Source organism: Sinocyclocheilus anshuiensis, unplaced genomic scaffold, assembly GCF_001515605.1.
Source record: "Sinocyclocheilus anshuiensis isolate Anshui unplaced genomic scaffold, SAMN03320099.WGS_v1.1 scaffold1644, whole genome shotgun sequence".
In the NCBI taxonomy this organism is placed as follows: domain Eukaryota; kingdom Metazoa; phylum Chordata; class Actinopteri; order Cypriniformes; family Cyprinidae; genus Sinocyclocheilus; species Sinocyclocheilus anshuiensis.
In genome coordinates this window covers 905333-922394 of record NW_015557451.1, presented here as the reverse complement: position 1 = coordinate 922394, position 17062 = coordinate 905333, and the positions used below count along the sequence as shown (strand labels likewise).

General features: G+C 38.6%; 2 protein-coding genes across 4 annotated transcripts in view; both read left to right on the top strand.

The window, feature by feature from the left end:
• Positions 1-15320, top strand: part of LOC107679264 (metastasis-associated protein MTA2-like) — a 25249-nt gene extending 9929 nt beyond the window's left edge. Inside the window, exons 2-19 of one of the 3 annotated variants that reach the window (XM_016474773.1) lie at positions 1577-1644; positions 2601-2694; positions 5947-6064; positions 6205-6268; positions 7735-7852; positions 8145-8247; positions 8335-8434; positions 8566-8754; positions 9752-9826; positions 9929-9987; positions 11067-11167; positions 11258-11397; positions 11601-11829; positions 11939-12028; positions 12235-12353; positions 12423-12565; positions 12643-12712; positions 13752-15320. In XM_016474773.1, coding sequence (XP_016330259.1) covers positions 1577-1644; positions 2601-2694; positions 5947-6064; positions 6205-6268; positions 7735-7852; positions 8145-8247; positions 8335-8434; positions 8566-8754; positions 9752-9826; positions 9929-9987; positions 11067-11167; positions 11258-11397; positions 11601-11829; positions 11939-12028; positions 12235-12353; positions 12423-12565; positions 12643-12712; positions 13752-13835 — 1964 coding nt within the window. In that variant the 3' untranslated portion in view covers positions 13836-15320. Of the gene's footprint in view, positions 1-1576; positions 1645-2600; positions 2695-5946; positions 6065-6204; positions 6269-7734; positions 7853-8144; positions 8248-8334; positions 8435-8565; positions 8755-9751; positions 9827-9928; positions 9988-11066; positions 11168-11257; positions 11398-11600; positions 11830-11938; positions 12029-12234; positions 12354-12422; positions 12566-12642; positions 12713-12773; positions 12856-12974; positions 13065-13258; positions 13378-13461; positions 13605-13681 lie in introns of all 3 variants that reach the window. The other 2 variants (XM_016474772.1, XM_016474774.1) reach the window with 2 other exon arrangements.
• Positions 15321-16522: 1202 nt separating this feature from the next.
• Positions 16523-17062, top strand: part of cth1 (cysteine three histidine 1) — a 2146-nt gene continuing 1606 nt past the window's right edge. The window contains exon 1 of the mRNA XM_016474824.1: positions 16523-16744. Coding sequence (XP_016330310.1) covers positions 16736-16744 — 9 coding nt within the window. The 5' untranslated portion in view covers positions 16523-16735. The remainder of the gene's footprint in view (positions 16745-17062) is intronic.

The following is a 17062-nucleotide window of genomic DNA, read 5'->3' as shown; positions in this document are numbered from 1 at the left end:
TTTTATATATATATTTATATACATTTTATTTCAAACATGTCATGCAGGGATTAAACAGGCATGTGCACTGTCTATTCACAGAATGAACATCTTAAAATGTTCAAATGAATATCATGATTAACCTGAAAAGGATTTTTTTTTTTTAAACCCATCCTTGGCAACGACTAAGCCATTTGTAGGTATGTTTCCCTCAAAAAGTATAAACCTTTAAAAACCTTCCTGGTTTATTTGAGCTTCCCGACCAGCCCAAGACAGCAATGTTGGCTGAATTGATGTTGTGAATTTGAGATGGTACTGGCTCTGTTTATCTGGAGGATTGTTCAGGAAACTTCTCATACATTGTTTAGTGAGGCTAGTAATGCAGAAATTACACATTTGATCTTTAAGTTTAGTTTGTCTGCTGTTTTTGTCCCTGTCAGTATCTTGAAGCCTCTGTGGATTTTTAGGTGTCTCTGAACACCATGAGCTAACAATACAGCACATCCCTGCTTGAAGAGCAGATGGCTAGACCCTGTTTCTCCTTGAGGGAAATTATTGATCCATTCGGCCCAGCCTCTCTTCAGTGTCCCTCTGATTGATGAAGCTGATGAAATTGGGAGAGAGACCTCCATTTTGATTTATCCCTTGCAGCACGGTTTAAGAACATGGTTGAGCAGAGGTGAGAACAGAAAGCGTTAGTCCGATCAAAGATTAACATCTACCAGAATGTCCAGAGCTGACCAGCTCAGACCAGAAGAGAGAGTGATTACATAACTGAAGTGATGTGTTCTGTGTACACACTGTTGACCTTGCCTCATCATATGTTCTCTCAATATTGTCCATACCATTGTTCATGATGTCACCTTCAGTATGGTGTGCATTATGGAACTTATGCAAAAAAAAAAAATGATTTGATTGTTCATGTGATGGAATCTGCATTTTTTTGCTTCATATCTTTGGATTTAAATACAGTACTACTGTTTGTAGATTAAAGCATTAATAAAATCAACCAAAATATTCTATAAGGGTTGTGTAAGACTTTGACATTCTTGGGAAATCTGTGGTCACAGATCGTTAAGGATGTGCAGTGTATTGGTATCATATAATTTATTGGCTGATATTATAGACTTTTTTTGTTTGTTTTTTTGATTGATATTGTCTATTTAATTGTGCATGCTCATTTTCCCCATTTTTAAAATTAACTTAAATTACTAAACTAAAATTAAAGTTAATGTTTAAAACACCTATTTAAATAGCAATTATTAAATTAGCAAATGTTAAAAATTAATATCCATTTTCATACTGTATATTATAATGTTGCGCCCAAATGCACTTAAAACAATTGATTTTATTTCTTATCTTTCTCCATTTATCAGTTAAATTTATCATATGCATAAGTATCATGAAAATAATTGTTTGTAATATCGGTGTATCTCTGTTGATTATAAATAGTTTTTAGTGTAAGATCCTAATTTCTCATTAAGCCAATCTTTGCTACATTGTCATTTTATGTATATATTTTATATAAATAAATGATGAAGCTCAGCGATATTACAGATGATTGTCACTTACAGATGATTTCTTCTGTCTACTACAGATTATGTGTATTTTGAAAACTCCTCCAGTAACCCGTATCTGATTCGCAGAATAGAAGAACTTAACAAGGTAAGGTTGAAACTTATGTTATATTCTGTCATAATTTTGGATACAAAATATTGTGCTTGCTTCCTTTTTGATGCATGCATTTACCTATTTTTGAGCAGTATGACTTATAGTGCCAATATAACAGCATCCATAATTATTCTGAAGTGTCACCATTCTTACAGCCTAGAGTCAGACTGACTGTGATTGGTTGGGTCTTTTGATGTCCACCATACATCATTAATTGCATGTGCAGAGTTGTAAACATTACACTGAACATGGATGATTGACATATGCCAGCTCTCTGCTAATGCATTGTCACTCATGACAGCGTAACAGACTGTCTCTGTCACCTGCTCCCCTCTGTTGTGCATTGCTAATGCTCAGCCATCATGCTTTTGTCTACCGATGCACGCTGGGCTGTTTGAGATGAAGATCCAGCCGTAAGAGACTTATATAATGCTGAGAATGACACAGGCCTGTTTCCTGGAGCAGGGATTAAAACACTTTTATGTAACTTCATTTTGAAGGGCTATGAAGCTCAGCAGGATGGTTAAATTAATAGAAGTGTTCTGTGTTCAATATAGTCAGAATTTAGTCTTGAAAATAAATACACAACTCTAACCCAAACTGTTGCATTAATGAGCAAGATGTGATTTTCATTTCCATATAGAGTGGTTCATTTTCAGTGCTGGACAATGAGTAGAAATGTAGTTATTAATAGGGCTCACAACTTTTACTTGGCAGCTTAAATATTGGATGCACTTTCATTTAAATCATAGGCAGTACTATTCAGTCCCACTCTTGGTGAAAGTTTACTTTAAGAGTTAAATTATGGGTTTTTAACAAGTCCATGACATGAAGACAGTAATAGCACTTAAAGCGCTTACTTCACACATTGTATAGAGAAAACGACTATAAGTGTGATCTTTTTATGAATGGTCTTTCTCACACTGTTTATCTTTGCATGTCTCCCCAAGACTGCCAATGGAAATGTAGAAGCCAAGGTTGTCTGTCTCTTCAGACGGAGAGATATATCTGCCAACCTGAACACTCTGGCTGATAGCAATGCAAGTGAGTACCCAACTGTTTCAGTGTCCTCCAGTTCACACCTCTTCATCACATTTAAGGTGAAGATGTAGTGTCTCTATGTAGATGTACTATTTGCAGTGAAACACCAACTAGGATTTACAGCATTGAAAGCCATTGGGTGCAGCAATTAAGGCACCAAAGAGGATCAATCCATGTATAATTAAGTCATACTACTTGCATATTATATGACCTTGCATTTTATGTATTTGAAGTCTTCAGTCTGAATGTAGAAGCAGATCTCTGCAAGAAAATCTTAAAGGGTTAGTTCACCCAAAAATGAAAATTGGCTTGTGTTTTACTCACCCTCGACGCATCCTAGGTGTATATGACTTTCTTCTTTCAGACGAATCCAGTCGGAGTTATATTAAAAATTGTCCTGGCTATTCCAAGCTCTATCATTGCAGTCAGCGGGTGTTGCAGTTGAACAGTCCACAAGTCGTCAAATAAAGCGCACGCATTCATAATAAAGCATGCCTCACACGGCTCCGGGGACTTCTGTAGTGAATCCATGTGTTTTTGTAAGAAAAATATCCATATTTCAAACGTAATAAACACTTTTCTCTCACTTCCGGTATCTGTCATACGCTGAAGCCGTTCTGGCGGATGACGTAGCTAGTGGTCAAGGCCGATAATATCGAAATATCTGCATTGGCCAATAAGTTTTTCTGTTTGGCCGATGTGTTCGAGGCGGGACTTTTATTTTGACGGCGCCGTCAAAATAAAAAAGAACGGCTGCGGCAGCGCCTGAGCACACAATGCTCACATTCTCCCTCTTGTTCGCTGTTGTCTAAAACACAAGCTAATTTTAATTTTTGGGTGAACTAACCCTTTAAGATTTTTTGACCATACTCCTCTATGAATTTATGACCAATTAGTAGGCCCATAATTTACATTCTACACTGAATTTGAGGGTAAATCTGTGGAATTATGCCGAACAGATTTGAAGTGATCATGAAATCAAAGTTGATTTTTCTTTCTTTTTTTTTTTTTTTTTTTTCCCGTGTGCCTTCAATCTTTAATTCAAAATTTCATCTCGTTCTCGCAACATTATATGTATACCAGCATGAGGGCAATAACAGCAACCTGTGACTCACGTGAGATTGCAGCAATTAGCAATCTTTTATTTCATGCATAATTTATGGTAAAATTTGTCAGTGGAGTAGTACTAGTCTCTTGTATTGATGGTTGAAAGTATAATCGAATTATCCAAAATATTTACTTTACTAAATAAACACGCAAAGGGCAGTGCTTTTGTAGAATGTTTTGAATTGTGTGAATTTACATTCTTCAGAAATCTGCCGAGCTTTCTATGCAGGTGCAAAACAGCACAAAACAGACACCAATCTACACAACGAGCAACAAACCTAGATCACTTCCATTATAATTAGGGATGGACAGATTGGTCGACCAATTATGCAACAGTAGATTTTGAGTTTTATTTTTATTTATTTTTATTTTTACAGCCATGCATTTAAGTTTTCTGAGATGTTGCATCACTAAATTTGAAGTACTAGTTGTTGTTTTTTGGCATTTACTGCCTGACTTAATATCACATAGTTTAAGTAGTGTTTTGGGTATTATGTGTAATCCTTTTTTTTTCTTCTCCAGAGGATTATGTTTTATGCAATAACAGGCTACAGATATTTAGCCATATATATTATATTTGTTAGGTGTATCTGTCAGTTGACCTATTGAAAGAACTTGCATTCTTGGATTCAGTTCACGCAATTGTTGGTTTCTGCACACATACAGATAATTGTCCATTGCGTCACACAAACTCAACATCTGAAAATGTCTGGAAACTAATGCCCACTGTTGTGCTGTAGGTTTTGACGAAGTCCTATGTGAGCACCCTCTGAGAAATGCATCTGATAGGGTTATTTTGAGACCGACCACCTGAGTCATTCAGACAACCCACTGACTAGTCGATTTTGAAAACATCCCTAATTTTTTATATAACACAACTGCAAACATCCCACATGTCTGATAAAGATTTTTCATCTCACCTACATGCCTGAGGTAGTGGTTCATTTATATGTACATTTTGTGTACATGAACCTGTTGTAATTGTCAGTGCAGCGCATTTACTTAACAATTCCAGAGTAGGGTCAGGTTTGGGTTGAGGAGGTTGTATTGCGTTGACATGGGCAGGAGTTAGCATTCAAATCCTTTGCAGTCATGAGAGGTCAATGTCTACTTGGCTGCCCGTTTAATTCTGAACCTATCCTCCTCTGTGTCGTGGCACTCTACAGCACCTACACTGTCCTGTTACACAAGATCAGGGTTCCCATTTACATCACGTCCTCCCTTCTCTACCTTCTGCCCATCTTCCTCCTTCCCCTCCCTGAATGGGCTCTTCTGTGCTTATCCTCAGCTGCCATCCGTCCTGTGCTCTCAGAACAAAAGAGCCTTCATAGGACCCACCGGGCCACGGTGCTCAAAGGGTTAACATTAGGTTAACACTGTCTGGCTGCTGTCTTTGTCAAGGAGCTAAAGTGTTATTAAATGCATATATGCGTGTGCATGTTTGGCTCTGAGAGTGTGCAAGTATGATGGATTTGTCGTACATGTGTCTTGAGTGCTCGTCTGCTTGTGCATGTGTGAAAGAGCTTGTGCCATTTTAATTTTTTTTTTAATGCGTACTTGTGCATGGGGGGTGGGGGGGTGCTGTTGCTCAATGGGGGGATGGGCGCCTCAGGTTTATTGCACAGGGTTTCCCAGTAAAGCTGGCAGGGACGCATTGGCCAAGGGGAGAGAAAGGCGGGGGCAGGGCCACCGGGGTGGCAGGAGGGGTTAATGGAAAGGGGTGTGGTTTGATATCCCGCCCTCTTATTGACAGGGTTTCCTTTGGCTCTGTGCAGGGGTGGAGTCCGGTCAGATCGGCTGATAAAGTCCTGCCAAGTCACATGAGCATCTATTTAAGAAATATCTCCGTCGGCGTTGCATATTGGTCATTAAAGTCATGTTTTTGAAATGCATCCAATTCAAGTCATGTTGAGTTGGACCTGCATCATAATAGTTTACTTCTCTTATAAGTCAACAGATCTCATGAGGGATATTCAATTTACTTGTATCTGAATGAGTGTGAAATTGATCACAACCATTACTAATAACCTAAAGTGATGTGTAAACTGTTAAGATTTGGTCTGTGTGTGTTCTGAGAGGAAGCTCGTTCACATCAGAACTAATTGAGGCCATTAGCATCACACTCATATGTTTGTGTGTGCATTTTAGGAGACTTTGAAGAGGAGTCGAAGCAGCCTTCAGTGTCAGAACAACAGAAACACCAGCTCAAGCACAGAGAACTGTTTCTGTCTCGACAGTTTGAGTCTCTCCCGGCCACACATATACGGTAAATACACTCACAGACACAAACATGTCTAGTATTGTCCCATCAGAGCCCAGACTAAGCCTCTGTATATAAGGCATTTGATTTGTAGTGATAAAGTCCTATTTATACTGTGCATGTTTTCACTTAATGTTTTTTTACAGAGGAAAATGCAACGTCACACTTTTGAATGAGACTGATGTTTTAACTGGCTACCTAGAGAGAGAGGTAAGAGTCCACCTGCAGTACAAGAGCACTCACTGTGCGGTTTATCATGGAGTGTCACAAAACTACCACCATCATTAAAGCCATGATTGAAAGACAGGCCATAATACGACAATGCTGTAAGAGTTCTGTCATGTTTCAAAAATTGTTATGCATTAACCGAATGATCCGTTTAAGAACAGATGTTTTTTTTTTCGTATTGATATTTTTTGAAGAATTAAGATCATTTCTCCTCCAACTTCCATTACTGTAATGCAAACAAAAAATACTATTGATTTGTCGTGGTAGTATTTGTAGTGATGAATTTACTTCTTTTTTTTTTTTTAGTACAAGAGCACTCACTGTGCGGTTTATCATGGAGTGTCACAAAACTACCACCATCATTAAAGCCATGATTGAAAGACAGGCCATAATACGACAATGCTGTAAGAGTTCTGTCATGTTTCAAAAATTGTTATGCATTAACCGAATGATCCGTTTAAGAACAGATGTTTTTTTTTTCGTATTGATATTTTTTGAAGAATTAAGATCATTTCTCCTCCAACTTCCATTACTGTAATGCAAACAAAAAATACTATTGATTTGTCGTGGTAGTATTTGTAGTGATGAATTTACTTCTTTTTTTTTTTTTTTTACTTTTTTGGGGACTGTAAAATTTTTAAAATATTTTTGAAATAAGTCTCTTATGCTCACCAAAGCTATTTGATCAAAAATACAGTAAAAATGGTAATATTGTGAAATATTATTTTTATATATTTTAAAATGTAATTTATTCCTGTGATGGCAAATCATAATTTTCAGCAGTTATTACTTGAGTCTTCAGTTTCACATGATCTTCTAGGAACAATTCCTATTATTATCAATGTTGAAAACAGTTGTGCTACTTTATATTTTTGTGAAAACCATGATATATTTTTTTCAGGATTATTTGATGTTTTTTGGGGGCTGTAAAATTTTTAAAATATTTTTGAAATAAGTCTCTTATGCTCACCAAAGCTATTTGATCAAAAATACAGTAAAAATGGTAATATTGTGAAATATTATTTTTATATATTTTAAAATGTAATTTATTCCTGTGATGGCAAATCATAATTTTCAGCAGTTATTACTTGAGTCTTCAGTTTCACATGATCTTCTAGGAACAATTCCTATTATTATCAATGTTGAAAACAGTTGTGCTACTTTATATTTTTGTGAAAACCATGATATATTTTTTTCAGGATTATTTGATGAATAGAAACAGCATTTATTTAAAATTGAAATATGTTGTAACATTATAAATACTGAATGAAAGTATTTAAAATCTTTCAAACAAAAAAAGATGACTGACCCCAAATTTTGAACAGTATTGTACTTTTTTTTTTGTCAAGGGCAAAATAAAATTGTTAGATAAGTGAACACCTTTTGTTGATTTCAAATGGCCAACTGTGTGAAGTGTTTGTGTTTTATAATGTGTGTTTGTTCTGTAGGACTGTTTCTTCTACTCTCTGGTGTTTGACCCCGTGCAGAAGACCCTGCTGGCTGACCAGGGCGAGATCAGAGTGGGATCCAAATACCAGGCAGAGATCCCTGACAAACTGGCTGAAGGTCAGAAGGTTTTAATGTCTCTACGCCTTGTTGTTACTAAAACATGGTCGTTTTGTTGTTGAAAACTCCCATCGATTTCCAAGAAGCTCCAGTAGTGGCAATGTCAGACAACTGATGCTGAAACAGCTGCAATGTTTACATTGTGTCCTATTCACACATGATTCTCATCACAATATTGCATCAGCACTTCAGGACCTGGTATTGATATTTTCGGGACACATTTTAGGGAGAGATGTTGAAGGACTAATTCAAAACCAATCATTAGTAAATACAATGTTTTCCACCTCATTAGGAGATTCTGACAGTCGAGTGCAGGAGAAGCTTGAGACAAAGGTTTGGGATCCTAATAACCAGCTGAAGGATCCTCAGATAGACCAGTTCCTGGTGGTGGCACGGTTAGTATTTCACTGTTCATTAAAATTTTATTTTTACATTTTTATTGCGCAGCAGCATGATGTTCATTCAAATATTGTGTATTTTAGGGCTGTTGGTACATTTGCACGTGCACTAGACTGCAGCAGTTCAATCCGCCAGCCCAGTCTGCACATGAGCGCTGCAGCAGCATCTAGAGACATCACACTGGTGAGAGGACGGAAGCATCCAATCACTCTCTCTTCCTCAACTACTCACAAGAGCATTTCATTCACTGCCACCTCGCTCAAACCTCCGTTTTCATGCACATCTGACATTCACACTGTCCTTTCTGTCTATAGTTCCACGCCATGGACACTCTGCAGAAGAACGGCTATGATCTCGCCAAGGCCATGTCAACGCTGGTGCCGCAGGGTGGCCCGGTGCTCTGCAGGGATGAGATGGAAGAGTGGAGCGCCTCAGAAGCCATGCTGTTCGAGGAGGCTCTGGAGAAATACGGCAAAGACTTCAATGACATTCGCCAAGACTTTGTGAGTTTAAAACGCTATACTTGAGCATTTGCTCTCACACACACTGCATTATTTGGGAAAGCTCAAGATTTAAAGGGGTCATATGATGCGATTTCAATTTTTCCTTTCTCTTTGGAGTGTTACAAGCTCTTGGTGCATAAAGAAGATCTGTAAAGTTGCAAAGACTAAAGTCTCAAATCCAAAGAGATATTCTTTATAAAAGTTCAGAGTCAGCCACACCTACCTAAAACGGCTCGTTCTAACACGCCCCCACATATCTACCTCACTATGTGGGAAGATTTGAATAACGCCGCCCAAATGTTCACGCAAAGAAAGAAGGCGTAACTTTTAGTCTCACTGTAGTTTTGTTGACGCTGCAGCCATGTCGTGAAGACGCTGTGTGCTTCGTTGTGAAAGCGAAACTACTTTGTTTGGTCTTCCAAAAGAGGACGATATCCGCTTCGTCATGCCTAGAGCTGATCTGTGCTGGTCGCTGAGGTAATACATCAACTTTCACCGTGGACGAAGCGGAATCCAGCCCGGGGTCCATCACATGTGGTTGCCGCTCATTCGTCGGATCCGCCGGGCGCGCCGTTCTCGACCCCGCCGCCTCAGCTCACGGTATCCCGGCCTCAGCTCACACTAGCCCGGCCTCAGCTCACGCTAGCCCGGCCTCAGCTCACTCTAGCCCGGCCTCAGCGTACGCTAAGCCAGGGCTTCCCCTCACGCTGGGCCGCTGTGTTTTTCGTTGTGAAAGCAAAACTACTTTGTTTGGTCTTCCAAAAATGGACACGACCACCTCGCTTTTTTAGAATGATGAGCTTTGTAAAAATCGACGCGTTTCAAAAAGGCGGGGCATAGAGGAGGAACAATAATGTACAGTATGTGGAAAATAATGTGTTTTTTAACTTTAAACCGCATAAACACATTTCATTACACCAAATACACAAAATAATGTTCTTTTTAGCAGCATCATATGACCCCTTTAAATTAACATTTATTTGTTGTTGTCCTGCAGTTGCCCTGGAAGTCATTAGCTAGTGTGGTCCAGTTCTACTACATGTGGAAGACTACTGATCGTTACATCCAGCAGGTAACAAACTTTGTATGGTTTTTTAAAAACCAAAATAAATCTTGATATGTTAACATTTATGCATGCATACGAATGTTATTTAAAACATGTTTTTCTCACCAGAAAAGACTAAAGGCAGCAGAGGCTGACAGCAAGCTGAAGCAGGTGTACATCCCCACCTAGTGAGTATTTAATGTCACTGCACTTTTCTTTTTCTTTTTATGAATTCAAGTGGCATTTTCCAAATATATGCCACAAATTGGTGTCCCTTTAGTGTTTAGTTTCCCTTTTTTATTATTATTATTATTTTATAAATAAAATCCCAAATCCAATATTTTTTTTAAAACGGAGTGAATTTTTAAATAGATTACGGTTTTAAAGTTTGGGTTTCAGAAGATTTCATGTTTTTGAAAGAAGTGTCTTGTGCTCACCACGGCTGCATTTATTTGATCATAAATAAATTAAAAATATTTATGTAGTGAAATATTATTACAATTTAAAATTTTAATATATTTCAAAATGTAATTTATTCCTGTGATGGTAAAGCTGAATTTTCAGCAGCCATTACTGCAGTCTTCAGTGTCACATAATCCTTTAGAAATCATTATAATTTGCTGATTTGATGCTCAAGAAACATTTCTTCTTATCAATCTTGAAAACAGCTGCTTAATATTTTTGTCGAGACTGTGATTCAAGATTCAAGAGTTTTATTGTCATATGTACAGGAAACACTCTGTCACACTATACAATGAAATTGTTACTCTGAGAATCCTCTAGCAGCCTGGACATCAATATGAGGATAAAAACCACAAGTACTCGATACAAAAGTTATACAATTACAAAAGTATTAGTGTAGTGTGTGCATATATAAGTGTGAATGTGCAGTGTAGACATATAAACGGTGTATATAAACATGTAAGCATACAGTATATTTACATTATATATAAAGTAAAACAATGTTCTGTAACATGTAAACGTCTCTACTGTCAATTTTGATTAATGCATCCCTGCTGAATAAAAACAATAAATTAAAAAAAAAAAAATCTCCTACTGACCCAAAATTCCTTTCAATAGTAGTGTTAAACTATTAATGAACGCAAAATTAGCACAGAATGAAAAGTAGCTATTTACTTATATATTCTGTTGTATGTATTCATTTTATGTTAGATAAAGATATTTTTTTTCTTCAACTTGTAAAAGTCTTTCCTGTAATACATTTTTTCCTGCTGTTGGAGAATCTGAATTTTGTTCTCTCCCTCAGCACCAAACCCAACCCCAATCAGATCAGTGCACCTGGAAGTAAACCTGGCATGAATGGTGCCACCGGCTACCAGAAAGGCCTCAGTTGTGAAAGCTGCCACTGTGAGTGAGCTTAAGTATTTAGATATAAGCTCAATTATTCCTTTGCGTTACAATGAATGAATTGATAAGTTTGACTTGCTACTCCTCCAGCTGCCCAGTCCCAGCAGTGGTACGCATGGGGCCCTCCCAACATGCAGTGCCGACTATGTGCAACCTGTTGGATTTACTGGAAAAAGTATGGTGGTCTTAAGACCCCTACTCAACTAGAGGGCGCCACCAGAACTGGCTCAGTATGTTAACCCTGTCTTTTTTGATGTTTTAAAATATTAAGGTTTAATGCATACAAAAGTCAACGGTGAGAAATCTAGTTGGTTTCATTAATCATCTTGGTGGCTAAATTATTCAGGTCAGTCATTTTAAATGGACATGTTTTTATGCTAGATGGAGACAGAAAATTGCCAAATCGATTCATGAACATATATCTTTCCAATAGGATGCAGCTCCACGTGGTCACATGACCCGCCAGGAGGTTCAGGGCATGTCCCCGTTTACCAGCAGCGCAGGGAGAGCTAAACTTCTGGCTAAAAATCGGCAGACCTTCATCCTGCAGACCACTAAACTCACTCGAATCGCCCGTCGGGTGTGCCAGGACATCCTGCAGTCCCACCGAGCAGCCCGCCGCCCCTACGCTTCCATTAACTCCAATGCTGTCAAAGCAGAGTGTGAGTAGTCAATTACAACCATAAAAACAATTTTTGTGAATTTTTGTGAACAAACCTGTGTGAATTTTATCTCGATAGTCTTTTTTGACTGCTTCTTCTTCTGTTTTAGGTATGATAAGACTTCCTAAAGCCGCAAAGGGTGCTATGAAGAACCGCCCTATTCCTCGACCGTCCCTCATCAATATAGTTAAAGAATTGGGTATGGCTTCAGTATTCAATCAAAACCAAAATAGGGATAGAAAAACATTATTTTAACATCAGAAATATAACACACATCACTTTTAAGGGTGGGTAAATTGAGACATAACAGTGAATTCAATTGTTTGGCACAATGCTTCCTCAACATACACAGGAGAAATATTTGAAAACTGATCATTTGAGTAATTTGCTTGTTTTATTCTTCAGCTCTTCAAGCTCCTTTGAAATTGAAAGCTCCTCGAGGTGCTCCAACCCCTATCAACCGTAACCAGGTTAACCAGCCTCGGAGCACATCCGCTCTACTGGGCAAGAGGCCATTCGACAATGTGAGTATCACATACAAAGATACGGTAGAAAATAGTGTACACAGATCTTAGCTCTCTCACTGGCTGCAGGCTGGAGGTCTTTCATTGTCCACCAATGGAAGACCGTTCGCATTGGGAATGAGAGCAGCCACCCAGTCAGTCATTAAGAGGCAGAAGGTCAGTCAAGGCGATGCTCCGAATCCAGTCGTGTTTGTGGCTACGAAAGACACCAGGTATGTTTCCAAAACATCTCATTGACATGTTTTTGCTTTTTTCCCTGAGACTAATTCCATGTGAATGTGGTTTACAGAGCCCTGAGGAAACACCTCACTCAGGCAGAGACGAGGCGGGCGGCCAGAAAACCACACCTCCCGGTCAAAATCAAACTTCCCATGCCACTTCATCCTGCAGACCACTAAACTCACTCGAATCGCCCGTCGGGTGTGCCAGGACATCCTGCAGTCCCGCCGAGCAGCTCGACGCCCCTACGCTTCCATTAATGCCAATGCTGTCAAAGCAGAGTGTGAGTATTCAATTGCAAACATACAAACTTGTTTTCTCCCTCAATTTGTATGCAGTAGCATAAACATGTTTTTTTTATCTCCAGATTTATGTTTTGACTGTTTCTTTTTCTCTTTTTAGGTATGATAAGACTTCCTAAAGCAGCAAAGAGTGCTATGAAGAACCGCCTTATTCCTCGACCGTCCCTCATCAATATAGTTAAAGAATTGGGTATGGCTTCAGTATTCAATCAAAACCAAAATAGGGATTGAAAAACTATTTTAACATGGGAAAAATTAACACACATTGCCTTTAATGATGAGACATAAAAGTCAACTGTTTGGCACGATGTTATATCTGAAAACTGATCATTTGACTTATCAGATTTGAATATTTGGAGTGATTGTGCTTGTTTTATTCTTCAGCTGTTCAAGCTCCTTTGAAACTCAAAGCCCCTCGAGGTGCTCCAACCCCTATCAACCGTAACCAGGTTAACCAGCCTCGGAGCGCATCCGCCCTACTGGGCAAGAGGCCCTTCGACAATGTGAGTATCACATACAAAGACACGTTAACCTTCCCGCAGGTAGAAAACGGTGTACACAGATCTAAGCGCTCTCATTGGCTGCAGGCTGGGGGTAATTCTTTGTCCACCAATGGAAGACCGTTCGCATTGGGAATGAGAGCAGCCACCCAGTCAGTCATTAAGAGGCAGAAGGTCAGTCAAGGCGATGCTCCGAATCCAGTCGTGTTTGTGGCTACGAAAGACACCAGGTATGTTTCCAAAACATCTCATTGACATGTTTTTGCTTTTTTCCCTGAGACTAATTCCATGTGAATGTGGTTTACAGAGCCCTGAGGAAACACCTCACTCAGGCAGAGACGAGGCGGGCGGCCAGAAAACCACACCTCCCGGTCAAAATCAAACTTCCCATGCCACCCCGGCCGCTTCCCGTACCCATCATACCCTCCAGCACCAGCGAGCCAATCGTGTTGGAGGACTGAGCGATGTTCCAGTAGACCACATCCATTGCCAGAGCATGTTAAACCCGCCATCATCAGCTGTTCTTCTTTATTCCTCTTCTTCTGTTGTCCCCCCAGATCCCATACGCACACCATGCTCACGTGCTCGGGATGATGACATACCACATACTCTTACACCAGCATACAACACACTTCATAGCATTTTACTCCCAGTGTTATAGTTGCTGTCCCATTGCTTTTTTAAATTACAAATACTTTTAACTGTGTAATTTAAAGCAAATCATGTTCATTCTAAGATGGTGGAAAAGCACACTTTATTTTTCTCCAGTTCTGTCGTTGTTTGTATAAATATTAACAGGATTTTTCAAGAGTTTGATTCTTGTGTGTATGGAAAATGGGATTTAAATGTGCGAGGGAGTACATGGTCTTGTTACCATAATTTTCTTAATTTCTTAGGTTGCTTATGTTAACAACAAAAACCACCCTTTTTCATGCTGTATAGACAAATAAATGATTGCGCCTCTCCTTTTATTTCAGCCAGTACTTGTGGTTCTAGCCTTTCAGGCCTAGCTGAATTGTGGAAAGATGGTATCATGGAATGCTTTTCAGCCAAAGTATTGTTCGCTATACAGCAGATCTGCAGTTGAGCTGGTTTATTGATGGCAACCTGGTTTCTCAGACTCAATATTGTTGTTGTTTTTTTGTGATCATAGATCCAGAACTCCTGCAGTGTAGCTACTCCAGTCAGTGATATTTGAAGGTCTTGTAGGTCTTAGTATGAAAACACTTTTTGATGACTTAGGATGGCTTCTGGTTGTAGTAAAGTGTTTGAAGGTGTTCATGAATGTAAGGCAAATCTTGGTTTGAGGTGGTTGGATGTCGCAATCAGTTTGGCCTGTTTTGTACCTCAATAATTGAGCCTTTCCATATATGATATCATGAACAAAGCCATAAAAGTTTGTTTTCCACATCTGCTGTTTTTCTAAACGAGTTGATGCCCTCGCATTTGTGTTATAAAGGTCTTGTGGGCTACTGGGATGCTGTTAGCAATTGTAGATAATGAGAGAGGGTAAAGATGTTTTTGAGTTTTTCTAGTAATGACTCTACTATAGGCTGATATTGATGCATATTTCCCACTCAAGTTTTTTTTTTTAAACTGGATCCAGTGAGATGGAAAAGATGTTTTGGAGTTTTCCTAGACATGGCTCAACTATAGGCTGATATTGATGCATATTTTTGCCTTATGATTAAGCTTTTTTCTTTTTTTTTTAGCTGAACGGTTGGGCTTTTTTGACAGATTTCTTGGCTTGTTGAGATTAGTCAACACAAAATTTCATTGTAAATTGTTCCCCTGATCAGGGGTTTTGTAATGTTTCTTAAACAAAAGGAGCGTGCGCTGCACATTAAAGACACAAATAAATGTTAACATGTCCCCTTTTAATTGTCACCTGTTTTTTATGAAGGGGTTGTGTGACCCCACAATGTTTTGGCGAAGCTTGAAAAAAAGAAGAAAAAAAACTTAATATTGATCTCCATTATGGCATAGAGTTGGGGGAGGGAAGACTGGTTGATTTTAGGGTTTGATTCAAGGATGTGCAGGATTTCATTTTTGTATATCAATGAGAAATTTCTTTCAACTCATAACTCAAACTTTTTTTTATATATTCCAGTGTCTCTGTATCCTTTAATGTATCTTGTGATAAGAAAATAAAGATTTTTTGTTTGTGGTCCTAAATGGGCAATGTTTCATGCTTCTTTACAGCAGTTACATGGGTACTGATTTTTTTGCACTTGCAGTGGACTTTATTCATGGTAGACGCCTTCTTTTTTTCCGTGAATGAAAACGAGGCGGTAAAGTGTGAACATCCAGTCGATTTGTACAGTTGTGTAACTTTAGATGATTTAACCGATGTAATATTGAAAATGCTTTTTTCCAAAAACATGCATGTGACAAAAATGTGCTGTGAATTAAACATGATATAAAACCTTAAAACAATTCATCCTATTGCCTCGTTTTCATTTGTGAAAAATTTAATTGTAAAGACCAACACTTTGAGTTGCGCCAAGGAATGCCAATTAAATAAATATCCCCCTACGTAGCACATTAATATAAAATTATATGATTTAAGGCCACAGACTCGTTCAATCAGTCGAAACGTTCACATTCAAAAAAATTATATTAATACCTTTAAATATAGCTAGTAAACTCGTTTGAAATATCTGCTGTCAAGGTTTGGTTGTTTCCTTTTAAAGTTATTTCAGTGGCATAATTTAAGATTGTAATGGTCCATTGCTTATTGTTTGCAGGAAGTGAATATCCTCATCTCAAGCCTCACAATAAGCATAATGCAAAGACTCCGCTCTGCACTTCACAGACAAGCGCTTTTATTATTTAATTAACAACTCGAGGTGTGATGCGGTAATTGATACAGGATGGGCCTGTGTGTATAATCGGAGTTCGCCCTTTGAAGTCGGTTAACAAGCTACTTTTCAAATGTTTATTGCAGTAGAGCCTACAAGGCAGCGGCAATATCCCAATTTGATCAAATTCAAAACACCCACAGCAGCAGACAAACGCATCATCACTTCAGACTGCTTCCAAATTAGATTGCCGGTCAACTACGGCAAACCTGATTGGCTGATTCGAACGTTCACGCTTCACAGCTGATTCATATTTTAAAGGGAACGCGGGAGCGGAATCCATTCCGGGTCTGCTTTAAAACAACAGGGCGAACAGTTGTCGGTACGTGGGACTTGCCAGGCACAGGGTGTAGTCCGCGTCTTTCATCTGGGATAGGGCAACGGAGCCAAGAGTTTGTCCGGAGTTCGGTCGGGTGTTTTTTGTTGCTTTTAAAGTCACTTTTTAAACGACAAAATACCCAGTTTTGTTTAGTGTTGTAAAGCAATTTAAAGCCACAGTGATGTTTGAGGTAAGTTGTTTTTGTCTTGTTTTTTTCATTGGCACCATATATGTTGAGTTATTAAAGTGTCTCAAAGAAAGTACTGCGTAACTTTTAATAGCAGTCACTGAATGTCTACTGTTTTTAGTAAATTGTAGAGTCTTCTACGCTTTCTAGTAAACTGTAATATATTTTTATTTCTTAAAAGCTTTATGGCTTCTAGGCCATGGTAATATTTACTATTAAATATTTGTTAGGGCTTCTAGGCAGTGGTAAATGGAAAAACGTAAAGTGTGTGTGTGTGTGTGTGTGTGTGTGTGTGTGTGTGTGTGTGTGTGTGTGTGTGTA